Raw genomic sequence first — 21456 nt, 5'->3', positions numbered from 1 at the left:
AGAGGATATTGCATTTAGGAAAACAAGATGCAGTATGGAAGTGAAAATATGATTTATGAAATGAATTTTTACTATAAGTGGGTGGGAGGTTTGGCTGATAAAAATCAGAGGTGAAACAAACGTAGGACAGAAACAATGAAGCCCCCAGAGGACAGACCCCAGGAACTCATATAACAGAAGCTCGTGAGACAACTGGGGGAGTGGACAGGGGGGAGCAACCCAAGAACTCACACAGAGAAATTTCCTAGAGGTGAAAGAAACCACTGGTGCATGACGGCAAAGAAAGGCATTTTCAAGAAAGTTAAGTCCTCAGAGAGCTTGTTTCCCATGGTCATGACCTTGAGGATCAGCTCCAGAAAAATGAAGGTGAACACCGAGAAAGAAGAAATGACCTTTCGGACTAAACCTGGAGACCAAGAAAAGGGATTTCCTTTTTTTAAAAAAAATATACTTTAAAATTTTTCCATTACAGCTGACATACAATATAATATTAGTTGCAGCTGTACAGCATAGTGATTAGACATTTATGTAACTTGGGAAGAGATCCCCCATAAGTCTAGTCCCCACCTGACACCACACAATTATTACAATATTAGTGACTATATTCCCTATGCTGTACTTCACATCCCCATGAATGTTTTCATAACTGACAATTTGCCCATCTTAAGCCCTTCCCCAAGAAAAGAGATTTTCATGATGAGCTGTGCAGAGGCCAGGGGTCCAAATTATAGCAGGATAGAGGGGTCTCTGAGGAAAATAGAGTGGATTCAGAGCAATGGAGAGAAGAAATAACAATCTGGAAAGCATCATGGATTTGATTAACGACACATCGTTTTTAAAAATCTTGTAGTAAGAAAAAAATAAGGCAACCAGAAACTCCAGGAAAAAAAAGAATACTGTACAAGAAAGTCATAGTTTGAATATGAAACAAAAATGTGATGAAGCTTAAAGGAAGAACAAAGTGGGGGAGACTAAAGCTGTCATACAATAATAATCCTTTGAGATGAGGAAAGACACAGCTACCCCGTTACCTCTAAACACACACAGAGAAAGAGAGAGGAGGAGGTGGGCTCAGGATGATATGCTTTGCTTGACGTCAGCCTGCACCCACCTGTCATAATGTGTCACATTATAAATAGTGACTGAAAATGTGGACCTTCACAAACTCGCTCTGGATCGTACCGCGATTTTCCAACCAGGTTCTCTGGAACCCTGAGACTCTGTGGAAGTGCTCCAGGGTTCCTGCAAATGTTTGATTCCAGTATTGTCTTTTCCTTATATTTTCAAAATTCTAATAAATGTCCAAACACACTCAAATGACTGTCTGCAAATTTGTAACTCTTCAGAGACTACCAGTGTATTAATTCATGTGAGCTATTAAACTCCTTGTTTGGGGTGGCAGTTAAATTAAACCTTCTCCTGCCAGGAATGTGTGTGCCTTCACACCTCTTGGACGAGTCACCCAGTGAGGCTGCAGTTTTGCATCACTGTGTACAAATATTTACACTGGAGCATACAGATCCAGCACAGAACGTGGATGTGGCTTGTCACTTGTTTCTGCCGTGGTGGCAGCAAGAACAGAGTGAGATGCCATGCATGGCACAGGAGAAGCACAGTTTTGCTTATTTCAAGCTTGGCTTTCTTCTTGTCTTATTTTTGTATTTATGAGAAAGACTGAGCATCTGTTAGATCCATGATTCAATTCTGGGAGGAAAAAAAAACTCCTCCAAGCTCTTCATCCATGCAATTGGATCCATTTAATTGAAGAGACTCCAGAGATCTCAAGACAAATGGGTAAAAACAAGGTAAAAATCGTTTACCATTAGCAATGGCTTACTGTGTGACTCAGGGATTTCTGAATACGGTGCAATCACACCGAAAAATTGAGCTAAACAAACTGGTAACACTGTCATTCATTATCAACATTCAAATCTTACATTAGGGCAGTTTTAGAGTCTTTTTGCACTGGCAAATTCATTTTATACATAAATGACTCAAAAGTAAACTCTTCTAATAAATGCGTACTCATGCCACTTTCTCTGTGTTGACCATTAGGATTGGAGATAAAGTTTGTTTGAAACAGGGCCCTGCTGCTAGAAACTGAGTCTGAAAACGGCTTTCTGAGGCAGGGGATAAGTCCCGGGAAACACGAGTGGCCAAAAGCACTGCCAGGACGTGGAAGGCGACCGTGTCAGTGCCTTTACCACACTGCTGGCTGCACTGTAAGCACAGAGTGGGGCCCAGTGGGTGCCAGCCGGCAGTGACCACGCGTCACGCGATAATTAGGCCTTGTGGCCGGCACATACGAATGACTGTGGATGCGGGGGCAGGTCCACAGCGTGCAATCCGCTCCTCTCTGCTCTGCTGTGTGTTTGAAACTTTCTGTATTAACTGTTAGAAAATAGTCACACACACACACACACACACACACACACACACACTTCCTCACTCCTGGAAGACACAATGCACCCCCAGAGTTCTTGAAGATACAGGCACATGGCCCCTTCGGCCCTTCTCTCTCCAGCTGCCTCGGTCCTCACCTGGCCAGTAATGCACAGACGAGCTATTGGTGGGAGGAAGATTTGGGCCCAGCCCCGCCACCAATGGGGTGACAAGGGCAATCAGTGGGGCTTGGACACTAAAAGGTGATTGTGGAGAGGAGGGATGCTTAACCCCGATATGCAGAGTACAGGTGCCACGCCCTTGTGGGGTGTTCGGGAGGAGAGCGCATCTGGACAGGCTGTAAAGATGGGCAGAACCCCCACAGGTGGAAAGGGAGGTGGGTGAGTCCCAGCCTTTAGAGCAAAGAAAATTACAAAGGACAGATATAAATTCACATATTGATAAAGGCTCACTCTGCCAAGAAGGCACAGCAGTCATACGTTCTTCCCCACACAAACAAGCTGCAGTATATCAGAACCCAAAACAGATGGAAGTGAAGAAAAAGACAAATCCACAGTAAGAGTTGGAGACCTCAACACTCCTCCCTCGACACTTCATGGCAGGACAACTGGACCACGAATCAGCAAAGATATGGCAGAACCGAACACACTGTCCAGCAGGACGACCCAAGGGACGGAAAACACTTCCCCTCGGAAACCTCGAGAACACACCGTTTTCAAGTCCCCAGAGAACATACACTAGGACAGACCCTATCCTGAGTCATGAGACAAAACCTCATCGAATTCAAACGACATGAAACCTTACAGATGGTGATGTGTGCCCACAGCGGAAGCAGATCAGAAGCAAATAACAGGAAGACGACAGGGAAATCTGCAAACACTTGGGATCTAACCCCAGACTCCTAAATAAATGATGAGTCAAAGAGGAGGCTTGGTGGGAACTCCAAACACACACTGAACTGAATGAAAATAAAAATACAAAATATCAGACCGTCTGGGTGACTGAAGACTATTAGAACAAACGGGAATAGGATGCATGTGTGATCTGATGTGGATCCCCTAGCCACAGAGGGCATATCCAGACATTACCCAAACTATCTGATTTAATATTCAGTAAGAACGTAAAAAACTTATTTTAAGTAAAAGACATAAACCATGCTAAAACATAAGTGCAGTGATTTCAATTAAACAATTCTTCCTAACAGATTAGTATGGAAAGTGGAAGAGAGAGGAGAATGATAATCTCTAGGTTAATTTGCTTCTCAGGTTAAACCATGAATATTTTATGAACCGTAGCAACACCCCTGTCCCAAACAACCAGAACTCAGGGGTTGTTTTTTTTCCCTTTCACTTCTCCAACATATATTTTTATTTATTTATTTATTTTGAAAAGGAATGGATTTTGAGAAACAACGTGGGGCAGAGAGATATGGAATAGAAAATAAATACAAATGTAAGCTGTTTTGCTAATTGTTTTCTAAGCACAACAAATGAGGACAGAGAAAGCCCTGCACCAAAACACAAAGGTGCAAGATCAAGGTGTTCCTTTAGGCCAGGCTGAAGATTGCAGTCTCTGGCATTTGGAATTTAGGCTGCAGTCCATGTTTTTGGATGGATTACTGGGCGTGTAGCACAGTCCACACTTCTCACCAGATCTGAACAGAAGGATGGCCACTGGGCTCAGGTAGAAGAAGACGAAGTGTTTGGTTTCATGTGTCACCTAACCACTGAAGTCCCTCCCCACGATGCAGTGCCAGCAGGGGTTGTACTTCTTCTCAAACTCCTTCCTAATACGGCCGCAATGTCCTTCTCTCTGTCGTATTTCTCCAACGCCTGAGGAGCACACTCCACCGAGGCCCGTTGCGTCTCCTCTGACATATCGGCATTTTTGATCACTGCCTTTCTGTCACACGTGGTTACAGTGGAGCAAGGCTGGCCGCCTGCCGCGGTCTCCTGGGGGAGGGGCTGGGAGGCTCAGGCCCTGCGGGAGAAGCCGTCGCTACTGAAGCCGTGGCGCATCTCCATGTATTTTGTATTCAGGGGTGTCGGGCACACTGATCTGTCAATCCACGGTGGGTTGGCACACCGTCATTTGATGTGTGCCATTTGCTATTTGGGGATAAATGGTGTGAACAGAACATGGCCCCTCCTTCAAAGCTCAGCGACCAGTGGGGAGGAGCAAGAGTGTTCAACCTGGATTTGGCACATGACATGCGGCTCAGTGTCACCAAGTCGTCCATGGCACACAGTGGCCCGGAGGACGTGACTGCGGGCCGGCAGGGACAGAGCCCCAGACGAGAAGCCTGGCTGGACGCATCTGATTCCTTAGACTGAATTTCATCCTCACCCTACTGTCCCTTGAGTTCAAAGCGAACGCTTTCAGCATCTTGCAACATTTGGTCCATTCCAGGATCATGCCCCACCTCCTCCCCACCCCCCGGATGGACGGCCTAAGTCAGTTTCCCCATGAAAATGCCCCATGGTGCTGGGCCCATGCCTCAATCTGACTGTTCCCTCCATGGAGCCACTTATCCCAGAGGGAGGGGGCCACAGAAATTATTGCCTAGAGTGAGTCACTTTTAGAAGTGAAAGAGGCGCTCCTACCAGCTGTGCCAGGCAGACAGGTCTGGTAAGGCCGCCTCCCACCAGCAACTACCCCTTCGTCCTGCTGGGTGATGAATCCTCTCTTCCAGATCTTTCTAAGATGGCTGGTCCCTGACACACGTCCTCTTCTGCTCTGTAAGACACTCTTTTGAGCCCTGGTTAGACACCCACGAAGAAGTTGTCAAGTTTTGGGGAAAGTCACAGGGCTTGGAGTTAAGAACTTGGGTTCCTGAACAAGTCGTTTAACCCCCGAAACTGTTTCCTGAACTGGGAACTTGGGGTAGCAATTCCCAGTCATGAAATCAAGTCAGGGTAAAGAAATCAGTTCCACATCCCAATGCCTGGAGGGCATGAATGAGTGCCCTCCTCAGAAGTACCATATCTCGCACACAGTAGGTCCCCAGAAAATTCTCGTCAGCTGAACTGGCAGCATCAGCCACAGCAGACCTGTAACCCTGCCCCACAGGAAAGCCTCGGTTTCCCCAGGCTTCCATACAGTCCACGGGGCACGGTGGTCCTGGGCCACGCACCCCGTGTCACTGAGGGCCTGAGGTTTGGCGGGGGGACCAGCTCCCCGCTCATGTGAATCAGATTCCCAAGTGCTCCTCCATGCTGGCCGCCAGTGAGGACAGCCCTAGGGGGCAGTGGACATTCTCAGGGACCCGCACAGCAGGCGGAGGGCGCGGGGAGGGCTGACCTTGGCCCCCACCACGGTGCTGCCCACCTCGCCCCTCCTTCAGCTGCCTCGTGATGACGAGTTCCTCCCATCGAATTCCTGTCTCATGTATTTATTACACAGACCCTTATAATCCTGTTGGTTCTTCATCTGATGTCACCAAGATCAATAAGCTCATCTCCAAAAGCCACGGTCTTGGGCTCAATCGGTCCCTCAGCCCTCAGGGGGTGCGGTGGGGCTGCTCAGTGCACTGGCCCCACACGACAGCCCCGGGCAGCCTGGACACAACGTGTCCCAGTCGACTCTGCCGGCTGGAGCACGTGGGCCCCTCTCGGAGATTCTGCTCAGACCCTTTGCACAGCAGCCTGAATTTCATCGTTCCAGGATGGCTGGCAAGGGATTTGGTCAAAGGGAAGCTGGATGTCAGATGCCAAGGAAAGACCATCAAGAAGCGATGGCATGAAAATCGGGGAGAGACAGACTCCCCTGATCCAGGACAAAAGACAAAAGGCTGAGGCAGGAAGGCCCAGAGGAGGTCTGAGAGCCGAGTCAACTCAGAGAGGAGAGAGAGAAATTAGTTCACTTTTTCTAACTTGTAGGAAAATAAAACACAGGAGGTCAAAGAGCACGACCAGAGGTGGGCCAGCCTGACGTTTGTCAGACTCTGGAGTCAGGCACACTGCTGTGTGACCTGGAGCAAGTGTCTGAATGTCTCTGAGCACCAGTTTCCTGCCCTGAGAAATGTGGATGGTAATAGTGACTGGAGCCATCGGACCCCTCGCACAAAGAGTGGAACCAAGCAGGGGTGCTGAAGGTCTCCTAGGGACAGTCCAGCTGGTGAGGGCGGGCTGGGCTCTGAGTCAGCCCAAGGCAGACAAGTGGCTGGCCCTACAGTGGCTGAAGGACACACATGTCCACGTATTCTCCATGCCTCAGTTTTACCAAGATGCTGGAAGAAATAAGGAAAGGACACAGCCACGGCCATAAGCTGGGAGGAAGAGAGAAGCCACGGCCATAAGCTGAACCACCAGGGAAGAAGAGATAACAGAACAAAATCTCCATGCCATGGGACTCAACTGACAGCCAGAAAAATATGAGTGAGTATTTTGCCAAACAGAGCAAAAGAGAAAGGAAACAAAATTCTACGAAAAGCAGGAGAGCCTCTTGCATGTCACTTGTAGTACAAGCCGGGACCTCGGGGACGTGGGCCACACACATGCTGTCGTGTCCCGGACCCTCCCCCTGCCACACACACACTCCAGCTACTTCGGCCCCTTCTGCTCCTACAGCAGGTGACATGTTCCTGCCTCAGGGTGATAAAGAAAAATAACTATTTTAAAAAATAAAACCACGACATTTGCAAAACTATGAAATAAACACGTGTCAATGGTTTTATTTGTCATGAATTAATGAGGGAACCAGCGTGGCCACCAGGAATGCTGATTCAGTTTGCTAGGAGAGCAATAAGCCCAACAGCCACAGGCCACGTGCTTCTCTATGGACTGGAACACGTGCATTACCATTGGTTTTCTAGAACTTTCGGAGTTGAAAGGTTGTTCAGACCATGGCCCACCGAGTCCACTATGGAAATGCATGTCCTAGAAGGCGCCTGTGATGTGTAGATGCCATAGGACACAGCTCATCTTTCTCTTCCTCGTCATTTTTATCTATTTCTTTCTTTTCACATCAACGTTTTTTATGACCTGGCCTGGTAGGCTCTTTCCCTCAAGAGTGTTTTCCTCTCTGATGCTACATGACTCGCTCCTTCGCCTCTTTCTGGCCCTTCTGTCGGTCTCACGCCCACCTCTCAGAGCTCCAGCACTTGCTGGGGGCTCCCCTGCTTTAATATTCTTGGAACCCTCATAACCTGGTGGTGCTTTCCCTTTTCCCTCTTCCCTCTCTCCCTTTCCCTAGAGGGCCGTGCTTTCATCTGGCTTGACTGCTGCTACGTCCTTGGATCCTAAAACAGTGTGTGATAAGAGCGGGAAAGCCTTCTAAATATCGGTTCAGGGAATGAATGAAAAACCCACATCCCAGCAGCAGTGGTGGGAAAGGCAGGGTATGGGGGGACAGTTCAGAGGACGATTTTGGAAATGCAAACATGGGTTGGCCCGTTCTACTCACTTTCCCAGAACAGGCTACAGCTCCATCCTCTTTCCACCAACCTTATTTCCAGCAGCCTCCCTCCAGATTAGGTCTGAATATTGATTAATGCAATCTGTACCAGCACATCTTATAACCTCCTTGTCTGAGGTCCAAAGCTGCAACATTACCTCTGCGCAACTGGACATTCCTGCCGCATCCCAGAGCTGCTACTGATGTCCTTTCAGTGACGGTCTCCTGTCCCCACCCCCACCCCAGACCAGGCATGACTAGTCTTTCAGTACCAACCGATGACCCACCTCCAGGAATGATTAACAGAGACCACACTGAATCTGAGAGCGTCCACTGCACACGTGGACCGATGAGGTACCACGATAACACACGCAGCCCATGTGCAGCCACCGCCATTCGCGGGGATGCGGATCCTGGCTTCCTCTGTTCCCTTGGCCCCTGCCTGCCTCCTGTGCTTTGGCTGAGAAACCAGGATGTCATCCCTACCACTCCCACCACTGCTGTCCCCCACCAGGAGCTGGATCGAATCTCCAATCAGCCCAAGGTGAGAACAGCTGGTACCTGAGTGTGTGGCTCGTGTGCGCTGTAACTGACCACGTTGACAGCTGTCCTTCCCATGCCTGAGGCCCTGACTGCTGCCCACCACAAACATCAGCACCCCTGAGGCTCGGGCCACCAAGCACCCTCAGTGCATGCAAGGGTCAGGCAAGCAGAGGAGGTGCCAGCGAGCTGGCAGCACCGGAAGCAGCTGTCAAACCATGACAGCCGGCGGTTGGCAGATAAACACTCCAGAGATCCCCAGTGGGAATGGGCCTCGTCGCCCACAGAAGAATCTTGCTTTTTAATGCATTCTATACTGGCTTCCCTGTCTCACTTCTTCTCCCAAATAAACTATGTGCACTGAAACCCTTGTCTTGGGCTGACTTCTGGGGGGAACCTAAGATGCTTGGGAAGGAAATGAATTCTACTGCACTGGCAACTTGTTGGTTAGCAGTAGGAGTCCTGCCAAGCTGGGTCACACCACACCAAGGTACGTCCTGCGTGCATCGCCCTTCCCAGGCTCTGCCATGGTTCACGGGAATATGTGACAGAAAGAGGGCTGCAGCCAGAGGATGGCACTCTCAGAGCCAGACACAGCCTGCAGACGTGCAAATATGGTTTTGCATAGGCCGTAAGAAAGATAGTTGACACCCCTACAGTGTCCTAAAAATGCACAGCCAACAAAAGCATCGTCAAATAGATTCATCAAAGATCCCATTGTTGTTATGGGATTTTCTGACCGAGCAGCTCAAGAACAGAAACGCCCAGAGAGGCCGAGGCAGCTGCCTGAATTGCACAGCACAGGGCAGCCGACATGTCCTGGGGTTCAGACTTTCTCCTGCAAGCCAACTGCCCATCCCAGCCAGGACTCTCATTCTGTCCAAAAGGGAAAACCATCCCCGGCTGCTACTCACTTGGAGAAAGACGGTGTTCAGAAAATTCCTTGAACCACAGGGTTAGAGGAAAGCAGAATGAAGCAAGCAAGAAACTACCAGGATCAGCACTTGGCCAGGTGCTCTCCTCAGCTCCCATCCTCACCTCAGAGCAGCCGGCCAGCTAGCTGGCACCACCGAACCTTGTTCACCATCCATCAGGGAGCTAAAGCAGCCCGTCCCAGAAACAAATGATGCAGAAATGGCTGTGTTGCAGTGACCCAGCCTCCTCAAAGCATGGAGAATGTATTGGGTCTGAAAAGTCATCAGTCGCTCACGCATCGGTGGACTCCAACGTCCAGCAGGAACAGAGCGAGAAACGTGGGGGACAAGCTTGTGACACGTCACCTCTCCTGAACCACTGCTCCCTTCACAGCCATGGCTTACAGAGAAGGATGGCACGTCCCCTCCTTAAGGAAAACACACACCCCCACGTTAATGAGATACCATGTAAGCCTACCACCAGAACACATCATTTTGAATACCTGGAAGCTGGTGGAAAGTATTAAGCCCAACATTTCTCAAAATCCCCCAAAACAGACAACAAAAAGGTCAGAACCTGATTAAATTCAAGCTGGTTTGGGTAAGTCTGGTGTCCATTTCTTGACTCAGTCAGTTTCCTGTTTTACAGGTACGATTTTCTGTTCCTTTTTTCTCTTGCTGTTCCACCCACCGGTATCACACAGATCCATGTTGTTCACTCCTCCGAATTCCAGCATCCTCCCTCCCTCCATCTCATCTATGCAGATTTTTACTGAGTGCACGTTAGGCACCCAGGAGAGGTGGCAGACCCTACGTGCTATGGAGGACAGGGGCCCCTTTCTACGGGAGTACGTGACAGAGAGACCCATCCGAGACTCTGGAGATGTGAGTGGAGCTGAGGTCCGAGGGAACAGAGGTGGGTGAGCACTGCACACCAAGGAGCTCAGGTAAACGTCCACAGTGGGAAGGGCCAGACACATCAGTGTGCTGAAGACAAACATCTGGCTGGTAGTGGCGGGTGTCAGAGGAGGCTGCAGGTGGTGGCCCGTCCACACCCCGGGGGCCGGGAGGTGCGACCTGTATGCAGACGGCGGATGCAGGCAGGGGTAACGAGATGCCTTGGTGTCTGGAAATGGTCTCTGCTTGCCTTCCCTGCTGTCTGCCCTCCTACTGGCCCTTATCAGGTGCATTTAGCTGACTGGTCCTTTCAGCCAGGACCTTCTTTATAGTTAGTCCTCACTGAGCGTTGTCCATGGGTTCTGCGACTTTAAGCAAAATGACATGTAATAAAACCAGTTTTCCCACCGGCTACCGGATATAAACAAGTGGTAAGTTCTTATGTTATCTCATCGATTTTATAACGAAACGATGTTGAACAAAATGGCATTATTCACGGACCCGCTGGATATGTCTGTGTTGGCCCTTCCTTTCACCCCTGGTCTTTCATCTGACCTTCCCGTTTCACCATTTTCCTTTCTTACTGCAGGCTAGCTGGTCTCCGCAGAGCATGCCTTAATGCCCCTCCCTCCCTGGGGGCCCTGCAGATTTAGCGCTGACTTCTCCAGCCTTGCCCCTGGCTGGGCCCCTGCCTCCTCTGACCACTGGACTGTGATTGAGGGGCTGTCCTGGGATTCCTACACTGGGTCCCCAAAGGGCCACCAAGCTGGGCGATGCCTGCTCCACGTGGAAAAGTCTCACCGAGAGGCCGCAGAAGAAACCAAACCTGCCCACCCCTTAATCTTGGACCTCCAGCCTCCAAGAGACAATACATATCTGTGAGAAAATAAAGTTTTGTTGTTTAAGTACCCTGTTTGTGGTCTCGGTGGGAGTTCATGTGTTTCACCTGCTCACTAGGAGGACACTTCCTCTGACTTTCGACATGTGTCCAAGCTCCGTTGTCTGAACTAAATTAAGAAGCTGAAGAGTGGCAGGAAATCAGAAGAGGACACTCTTCAAGAGACAGGACCATTGATTCAAATGAAATGTGATTGCCAGCAGGAAAGACAGAGAAAGAATTAAAGTGGATACAAGAAATGGAATCAGCCAGGCTTCCAGAAGCAGTCAGTGTAGGACAAGCACATCGGCGGGTCCCGGGGCGGGGGGTGGGGGGGAGTGTCACCGGGTGACCACAGAGGGCAGTGGTCCATGGTCGTACTGTTTCCTGCATCAGGAAGGCACAGGTGGGACCAAAGGCAGCGGCTGTCACTAACAAATACCTCATTTTTAATATTGTTTATCACATTCTAGGCCTGATTGCAGAGATGCTCTGCCTTTCCTTATCTGACTGTGCAGTTTCGCAAAGAATTTTAGTGCTTCTAGAACTTGACCCTGCCTGGAGACCAGCCTTTGGGGCTTCTGGTCCACAAATCGGACAGCCTTGGATTCCTGATGAATCCCTCATTGCTTGACCTCAGAAGAAGGACGACTAGAATCCGACCACTACCTGCCTTTCTTCGGGCAGGCACGCAGCCTCCATGACAAGCTTCCGAGGACAGCTAGACATGACAGCCCTCAGGCACTCAGCTCCCTGTGCACAGGACTCGCTCAGTACACCAGGGGGCCGCACCAATAAGGACGCGTCCCAGCCTGGGACTCCAGCCAGGCCCCCCATGGGCCAGCATGTGTCCCGCTGTGACGGTAACTGCTACACAGCCCTACGCCCTACATGAGCCTGCATGCCGAGGCAGAGGACACCGGAGAGGGGACAGAGCTGCTTCTCAAAGGCCTGGCCACTTACACAACCTCGTGGGGTGCGAAGGTCCCAAATTATAGGTTACGTATCTGGCACATCTACAGAATACGCCGATACACTTGATTGTTAAACATAAGCAAGGAGCGAAGCATTTTCCCTTTCATCCAATGTGCTTACCTGTTATAGAGAAGAATGTCTGGCTTCCAAATCTGGCCGTCTGGGAATCGCACAGTCTTCACGCCCGGATATTCTGACATATTCCACTGTAAATAGTGATCTGTCCAGGACTGACACACACACACACAACGACATTAGCAGGATATACTTCCCTGCCTGCTAATATGGCTTCTACGAGATTATTAGGTAAGCTCAAAGCCAAGAAGAGTAACAGACATTTATTTACATAATTGAATGGCTGTGTGTAAAACACCAAGAAATTGAGAATTAAATCATCCCCCTCCAAAATGACCATGAATAGTATAAAAATCACATCTAAGTTCCTGCTGACACCATGACCACATTCAGACGATGGCATTAGAGTTAATCCTGGCCCAGTGCGTGTCCCCAAGCCCTTCCCTCCCTCAGCAGATGGGTTTCCTCTAGTCAAATGAATAAATGTGTTGCTTTCAAAGTTTTCCATAAGGACATTTTGTAAACATAAATTCACTTATTTCAATTGGAATAGGAGCCAGGCTGAAAAATGCAGAGTATTTACTTCCATGAAACAACTTGGTACAGCTGCAGAGGACCCTCTCAGAAGTTTCCAAGTGCTTGTTTGGGGCTTGAATTCTCCTTTTCATGCAGGACTAGCGTTTCTGATGCCACAGCCCCAAAATGCACACACTTGGCCTTGGTGGTGAAATGCTGACTCAAGACAACAGTGCACGTGAGGATGCAGGAAATATCCTCAAACCCATGGACACGAAGCACGTCCTTGGGGCCAGGCCCTAAACCGGTTCCTGAGTGACCTTTGCCCGAGGAAGGCCGGTGCCTGGGATCCCTCGTCCCAGGACCACGCACACCAGCCCTGCCTGGGTCCACTAGCTCTGTAGAGACTGCTCAGGTGGGACCGTGCTACAGCTGAATTACAGCCAGCACCTCCCAGCTGGGGTCGCGGGGCTGGCGGGGCTGGACTCAGAGGCTCGTACAAGCACGTCCTAATCAGGCTGGGCCATGCTGCAGTCCCCACCCTGTGTCCAGTCCTCCTGGGGTCACCTGTGCTCTGGAGCTCAGACTTTCTCGGATTTATAAAGATGTGTGTTGCAACATGCCCAGCTGCGACCAGGGCGGCACCCCATGGTCAAACACATCACAGCTTCCGCAGCAAATCACGCACCTCCACACTAAGCGAGACCAAAAATGCCTCCAATGCACATTGGTTTCAGCCTGATCTTAGACTCGATGCGTTTGATGCAAAGTTACAGAAACCACATTGGGAGGGGGGGAAAAAGTTAATATTCAGAGCTTCTGAGATTTGGGAATTGCAGCAAGGGGCTGTGGGCCCAGAGCCAGTGAGATAGGTGATGGGGTCAAAGGGCATGTCGGAGAGATCCCAGCACCCTCTGGGGAGGCTGGGCAAGCGCCCAGAAAGGCTGTCCCAGTTGTGGGACTCTCTGAAGTCACACAAGAGATGTCCAGGTGAGTGACATCACTTTACAACCGTGGAGCTCCGAGAGGGAGGATGTGCCTAACGTACAGCGTGCGGAGGCACCTGGGATAGAGACCCACCTGGCCCATGTTTGTGACGTGGGTGTGCAGTTGGGGGAGGGGAGGGCAGCACCCAGGAAGGGCCAGTCTTGTCCAAGTTGTTTTTCAGGAATGGTTGGACACCAAACTCTCTCTGCACCGTTTCCCTTTTTCTTTTTTTCTCCCGTTCTTTGCATAAGCCCTTTCATACTCAGCACCTCTGCTTTCCTTTCCAGGATCTCATGTCTCACCTGGGATGCTTCTCTGGGTCAGGAACCGATTATCACCGAGCCTGTCGCTGTCACTTTCACCACCCTGCCGATCAGGGCCCTAGCACTTCCAGAACTGCCCAGGAAGGTGGGGGTGGGGGGCCTGCACCTCGTCCCCTGCCTGCTGAAAGGTGGGAAGGCAAGGAAGTGGGGGCGCTTGGTCTAATGGCAGGACATCTGCGCTGCAGCACGCCTCCCCAGCCACGTCACATCTGTCTCCCCCGACACGTGCACTGGCTCAGGGGCACGTGCCCATGGGCCCACATCCCGGCCATTGTGCTTGCTCAGTGTCGTGGCTTCACCACAATCCACGATGTCAGTATGGTCACTGCTCCCAGTTACAAGAGGAGACTGCGGCCCAGAGAACCTCAGAGGGGGCAGTGGGAAACTCTGAATCTGAACTCAGCCGGATGGATGTGCGGGTGGCCTGGGTACCCCATTTGCAGCTGGCATCTGACGTGGGGGGCAGCCTTGTGGGAATGAGCCCGTAACTTGTGGGATCTGATACATCTCCAGGGAGATGGTGTCAGAACAGAATGAAATGGTTGGACAGCAGCTGGTGTCCGGAGAATCAGAAAACTGGTTGTTAGTGGGAAGCATACCACATATTTGGTGTCCAAAAGCTCCGTATGCGCATATGTCTTGAGAATTCTTCAGTGAACAATTATGATCTCAGAGGAAGAAAGTGGGCCTCCTTCTTTTCCTTGTCCCCCAAGCTGTCTTTTTCTCAGTGTGACACAATGAGTGAAACATCACCCTTCAGCATGGGTGGCCAGCGTGGCCCCAAGCGAGCCAGGGGCTGGCTTATCTATGACCATATGTGCGACCTTTTGGTGTATCAGAGGTGACGTGACGAAGAGTTCAGAAATGAAAACGGTAAACAGTTTAGGAAAAAAACATGAATGACAGTCTAACACTCCACAGTGTGAATGCGATTAGGTCTATAATCAGAATTAGGAGGTACAAACCAGGAAACAATACGGATAGGAAACGTAAAGCCAGAAGAATGGTCAAATTCCAAAATAAGACAGATTTTTGGTTGTTTGTTTGTTTGTTTTTAAAGCAAATGCGAGTGTCTGGGTATGTCTCTTCAGAAACTGAAATGGCTTCTGCCATTTCTCCTCATAGATTAAATCCGATTATGTCTGACAGGCCTCTCCAAATAATAAAACTAGTCTACAGAGAAAACCCACCAACTGCTTCCTCCTAGGGCTACAAAGTGTAAATACGGAGATCAGTCGCTTTTTCTTCCTTCAGGCTAAGAAACCAGCAAGTCAGACAGAACCAAGGCCCAGTGACAGGAGGGAAAACAAAACCCATAAACCCTAGTTCAAAAAGAATTTATTACTTTAATTTTTTAACCTTTCTGCTTCTTCTATTTTGACTCTACAGAAAAATCTATCATTTGCAGAATATTGACCTCTGCTTTAAAATATCCTGCAGCAAAGATTATGTGGGTTCAGATTTTCAGAACAGGAATTCAGCAACAAGGAACTCTGGGAGAGAAAAACCAATTTCCTGGGTTCCCCAGCCCCATCCTGCCCACGTGTCCACCTTCCCTCGGGACTCAGGCCTCTTAGCCTTCAATATGGAACCACACTTGTAGCCACCCATTAGAGTCGGGCTGGCTCAGATGGCTGGTCACCAGTGGGAGAACACAAAGAGCAGGACTCAAGGTGGCAGTTGTCTTAGAAACAGCCCTGGGCAGCTTCAAGGCCTGCCATGATGACATCTGCATTCCCCACGTCCAGGCTGTGGCCGCAGTGGACAGGCCAGGGTTTTCCAGATGGAAACACTGGGTGGGGCAGGGAGGTTTTGATTAGGTAACTACTAAGGTCTGTTCTAAACCCAAGATCCTTGTGAGTCCTGAAAACTCAGTGGGGATCCAGTGTTACAGCTGCGACCATAGTGACAGGTCCCGCCTCACCGGCTTCATAAGGACACATGCTCCAAGGGCGCCCGGCACGTGTTCCACACGGTGGGCCCCTGGGAGCGAGCATCAGCCAGCGATGCCACACCTGGAAACGTGGATGCGCTCACATCCTCATACTGAGGCGGGTCTGTGTCCTTCCTCCGTTGCCTTCCTTTTCTGTAGCCCAAAGCCTTCCCCCACCGGCGAACCGCACTGTCCACACTACCAGCCCGCCTCCTGCAGCATCTCCAGGAAGTCACTTGGTCTTGCTAGTCTGACCTTTTGCAGACTGTGAATTACACAGCCTAATTGCAAATGCCTTAACGGTAGACACGGGGTCTCCTCCGTACCTGGAGCCCCCAAACATGGCCTGCTTCAAGGCTTCCCGCATAGCAGCTGCTCAAAAAGATTAGCTGAATAAGTCAGTGAGATTAATAAGGTGAGTTTGGAAACAAATGAAGCGGCAGAGGCTTCTGCAAGCGTAAGTCTTAATTAGAACTAAGCTGTGCTTGAAAGAAATTCAGAGGTCTCTGGTGACATTTTCCCAAACGAGGGTGTTTATGTATGGAGCAACTGAACTCACTCCAATGGTGATAATCCAGTGACAATTTCTCTTCCTGGAAACCAACACCCTTTCTTTAAAAAACAAAATTGCCCAATCGTATATGTTGCTGAAGATCAGTCATGTACTGACGGCTAGAAACCGAGACACCAGGCAGGCAGCCCTGCCCTGAGCACAATTAGGCGCACCTTTCTCTGTAACGAAAATGCCAACAGCAGCTCTGTACTTCAGAGGGAATGGGAAAGGTCCAATCTTATATAAAACAGGAAGCATTTGCACCCGCCCTCGGAATTCCCAGAGCTTTAGCTAATACCACAGTGTCCAAATGTTATTTGGGAGTTGGCTGTGTTTTGTATCACAGTATCCCAGCCCCTCTAGGTGCAGCTGGAGTCTTCTGTTTCATCCATTCATTGCACAACAGTTATTCAGGGCCTACCTCGGGCTAGGAGCTGGAGGTAGAGTACACTACAGCCGGACCTGCCTTCCTGGGGCACACGTGCTAGTGGGGGGAGGGCGGTGCAGAGCCCACTGACAAATAAACAATGAAAAGGATGTCACACAGTGATGAGAGCTCTGGAAACAAAATGAAGCAGGTGCTACGGATGGCATGTCTGCCTCCCCCTGAAATGCCTGTGCTGAAACTCTAACCTCCATGTGATGGATCCTGGAGGTGGGGCCTTTGGGAGGTGATCAGGTCATGAGGGTGGGGTCCCACGGAGGGGGTTAGTGCCCTTTTAAGAAGAGGCCAGAAGCTTGCTCAGTCTCTTTCCACCATGTGAGCACACAGCAGAAAGACGCCTGTCTGCAACCCAGAAGAAGGCTGTCTCCAGAGCCCAACCATGATCTTGTACCTCCAGTACCCAGAACTATGAGAAATAAATGTCTGCTGTTGATAAGCCACCCCGTTTAGGGCATTTGGTTATAGCAGCCCAAGCTTACTAAGGAACATGGTAAGGAGAACAGAGTGGGCTGAGGGTAAAAGGGGAGGGTCTGGGACAGTATGGGGCAACACAGGGAAGGTGGTTTCTAGGAAGAGACTGGTAAGAAGTGAAGGAGAAAGTCAAGTGATTCTTAGGGAAATAGGCTTCCAGATGGGGGAGTAAGTGCAAATGCCCTGGGGTGGGCATGTGCTTGGGTGATGAGTGCCGGCCATCCAGGACTCAGTGATGGAGAGGAAGAGGGGCCGGGCCGTCAAAGCCACTTCAAAGATGTCATCTCATTGCTGCTGAGTAAGACAGGAGGATCGAGGCAAGAACCTTCGTCTTCTCTTACTAGGATAGCACTGACAGACGGCTGTTTTGAAAACAGATACCCCCAGGGGAGGTAAGGGCCAACAGGGAGTCTGGTAAGAGGTAAGAGGTAAGAGATGACACTGGCTTAGACAGGGTAAAAGCAGTGGTGAAACCCTGGATCTACTCTGAAGGTCGAGTTGCTGGAATTTGCTGCCAGAGCAGATGTGGGTGTGAAAGACAAGAGTTATGGGAGTACCTGAGGCTTTTGGTCTGAGCAAATGGACACAGAGTCCATTGATCCAGAAGGAGAAGCTTGTGGAATGGGCACATGGGAAGGGAGAGGGGGGACGGTTGGAGCATACTGGGTTTGCGAGCCTATCAGGCGTCCACATGGACACACCAGGGAGGCAGCCGGACATGAGCTCACAGATGTTGCTTCAAGCTGAGAGACTGGCTCCTCCAATTCCTGGAATGATGAATGGCTGGAAAGAGACGAAGAGACAGCAGAAGGGGCTCAGCAGTCACCGGTGAGCTGGGAGGAAAAGCGAACAGAGAGGTATATGGACACTAAGAGAAGGGGGACTTCAATGAAGAGGGAGCAGTCAGTTCTGCCAAGTGCTCCTGAGGGGTCCAGAAAGATAAAGGGAAAAATTAATCACTGGGAAAACCAGGACAATGGTGTTCTTCCCGAGGGTAGGGCAGGTATTGGCAGGTAAGGACCACTAGGTATCACCTGGGTGATGTTGCAGTTCTGCCTCCCAACAGGGGAGGGGCTGCTGAGCTGAAGACATCCCTGGCCCTCACTGACTGGTACCCTCAGGATTTGGGCATTGCATTGTAGGCAGGCTTTACCTTGGAAGAAAGAGAACAAATATATGTATGAACTCTAAGACCTGCCTGAAATATGTGGGTGAAAGTACACGGGTGTTCACTCTTCTACTTGGAACTGCATTAAACAATAAGCTAGATCAATAGGAAGACGGACAGCTGCCCAAATATGGGATAAAGTAAGTGTAGTAAGATGCTAATTACAGAATCCAGGTGGCGGTATACGGGTGGTTACTGCACACTCAACGTTTTGGTATGTTTGAAAATTCTCATCAAAAATTGGGGGCGGGGGAAGAAAACGTTCCTCACAGCATTTAGTAACCTGGAGGGTCAGTGAGTGGTTGGCTCACCCAAAGCCAGATAAAGGTGGGTTGACCTGAGAATGCAAGGGGACAGAGTGGGAGCAGTCAGGGGACAGTGCTCGGCAGGACCTTGCTGTAAAGGTGAGGAGGAAACCATGGAGTCTCTGGGGGGAGGCGGGAGGTTTATGCGGACCTGCAGCATGTCTGGATGCTAATGAAAACATCCCACAGATTCTATTATGATACTAGACGCCATCGGGACAATTTCCATAGCAAGGTTCTCGGCAGACGTCTGGAGAGGGGACCCTGGCCACTGCGGAAAGGGCTGGCCTTCAGGGAGCACAGCCCAATATTGCGAGGACGGCAGATGGAGGAGGTGGGCACAGATGTGACAGTGGGGTCCGTTCACTGAAGAACGCTGCTTTAAATCCTGAGGGGGAAAAGGCTCAAAGATTTCTGCTTTATTCATCACAGGTTCTGCAAGGGTCTCACGTGCACTTAAGTGTATAGATGGGGTACAGCAGACGGCTTTCAGTGAATTTGTTTTCTGCCCCCCAGTTTCCACTTGGATTCCCACTACAGCTTACCTGCCCAAGAAGACTCTGGAAATCCCCTTTGCCTCCACGTTTACCTCTCACTTCATAAAGACAGACACAGTTCTCTTAATTCTTATCGGAGGACACTGACCCGAGAACCAAACAAAGGGCCAATTCAAAATACTCTGTGAATTACGTTAAAAACTGAGTGACAAATACTTTCAAAGTCATGTGGGTTTTGGTTCTTTTAATTCTTTCCTTTCCACACTTGCCTTTTCCAATTAAAGGAAAAACTAACCAAGTTGTCAGCTGATAGACCTTGATGAAAACTATTATTTTTGGCATGTAATCTGGAAGAAGTTCAAGGAATTAAATAATAGCTGTGACAAAGTAGCTTCCATCATGAACCATACATATTACTACATCTATTTTTAAAAGTGACAGGATGGGTGAAGTGTGTATCAATGTCTCAATTCGAGTAATAAAACAAATCACCTCTGAGGATATCAATGAGTTTAAAACAAAGTCCCACCTCTGGTACAGAAATGAATTTCCAATTTTATGTTTAATAACTACTTATTCACATTTGTAATTCATACCACCTTGATGAATTATGTACCAATCATCGTGATCCTAAGTTAATCCAGAAAAATATGTAAATACTTGTTTCCTGAAGGGGTAATTTTTATGCAAATGTTTACATTTGAGAGAATGAAGACAGAATGATTAATAAAAGACTTTCAACCATAAAATTATATCACATTAGGATAAAATTCTATGTGGAAAGTGGAATAGAGATTCAAGTGCAAAGGCAAAAAGGGAGCATGCAAAATATCCGACAGTTAAAGAAGGGCTTGTTTGTACTTTTAAATGAGTGATCTAGGTCACAAATTATTAGCTATTTAAATAGACTCCATTCAAAATAGAGACTAACAGTTTTATGTTTAAATGTCAATATTCACAATTTGATGGAAGTGGCGTCATTTGCAATGAATTAAATTTAGGTTAGAATTTCATATGTCAAACTAAAAATCCACGTGTGGAAGAATACAGCATTTGAAAATGTGTTGCAGGGGTCACCAGAGCAGGAAGTGTGAGGACCTCTGCCTTAGGCAATGCTGTGGGTTCAAGGACGCCTGTCTGGAGGGCATGGAGGACGAGGCAGGCGCTCCTGAGCCCGGGGACCAGTTATTGTGTGTCTGTGGCTGTCTAAACTCAGACCCGCCTGTAATGCCGTGTCTGACATAAAGTGCTTTTGAAATTTCCCGGGGTCTCCCTGACTCCCCTCAGTACAAGCCTGCACTGAGCCTCGCGAATGCAGGGCCACACATCCAAAGGAAGGGCTTTCACTATGTAGAGGTGGGGACGACCGGCCTGGTTTTTCTCAGGGGACCTGTCCTTTTTCTGGAATTCAAGCACAAGCACCTCGGAAGTAAGAGTGGGGACACCCATGGCAAGGACCGCTGTTGTCTCAACTCACCATTTGTAGCCAGATGTTGGTGGTTAGAACCTGGTTCTTCTCATCCTTTAAAAGAAAAAGAAAGAAAAAAAGAATCATAAATACGGTTTGTATGGTTCCCAAAAGAGGGGCTGTGCAATTTCTCATGTAGGAATCTCAGCGTTGGGACTATGGAAAGTAGACCGCACCAAGCACTTCCCCAGACTTCAGCTTTTCTTTTCACTCTGAAATAACACACATTTATTACAGAGCACATACAGAAGCTGGGAAAGCATAAAGAAAATGAAGAGCCTACAACCCCACCATCCAGAGATGACACCTCCTAATGGTTTAACTTATTTTTCTTTCTATTTTTAAAAATAATTTATATACTTAAAAATAAAATTGGGTGCAAAGTCCAATTTTTCAGTCAAGTTTATTACCAGAATGTATAGTTTTAAACAAATAAAAATATGAATATTTTATCCTTTGCTCTCCCAGGAAAGGGAGCCGGCCCGTGACAGGACTACATGCCACTCTCAAGTGCTGCGTGGTTCTCATTCCCCTGGTCCCCGTGGGCCCGCCCACCTGTCCCCTCATCCTCTATCTACCAGGAAGCACACGAGGGCCTTGACACACATCTGCAGGTAAATCCTGCCCAGGTGAGCAAACTAAGGGTCTGAGAGGTGAGGTGACTATGAAGGCGTCATTCAGACTCGGATCTCATGCCAGGGCCCCTTTCCCCACG

General features: G+C 49.2%; 1 protein-coding gene across 3 annotated transcripts in view; it reads right to left on the bottom strand.

The window, feature by feature from the left end:
- LOC117018979 (neuronal acetylcholine receptor subunit alpha-7) overlaps positions 1-21456 on the bottom strand; it is a 71660-nt gene that overhangs the window by 20466 nt on the left and 29738 nt on the right. For 2 of the 3 annotated variants that reach the window (XM_033100368.1, XM_033100370.1), the window contains 2 exons: positions 20751-20795; positions 12121-12230 (listed from right to left, as the gene is read on the bottom strand). In XM_033100368.1, coding sequence (XP_032956259.1) covers positions 12121-12230; positions 20751-20795 — 155 coding nt within the window. Of the gene's footprint in view, positions 1-12120; positions 12231-13880; positions 13995-20750; positions 20796-21456 lie in introns of those variants that run through there. The other variant, XM_033100371.1, reaches the window with a different exon arrangement.

The sequence above is a fragment of the Rhinolophus ferrumequinum genome, chromosome 28, assembly GCF_004115265.2.
Source record: "Rhinolophus ferrumequinum isolate MPI-CBG mRhiFer1 chromosome 28, mRhiFer1_v1.p, whole genome shotgun sequence".
Taxonomy (NCBI): Eukaryota; Metazoa; Chordata; class Mammalia; order Chiroptera; family Rhinolophidae; genus Rhinolophus; species Rhinolophus ferrumequinum.
Note: the sequence above shows the minus strand (reverse complement) of the source record. Positions and strands in the feature narration are given on the sequence as shown.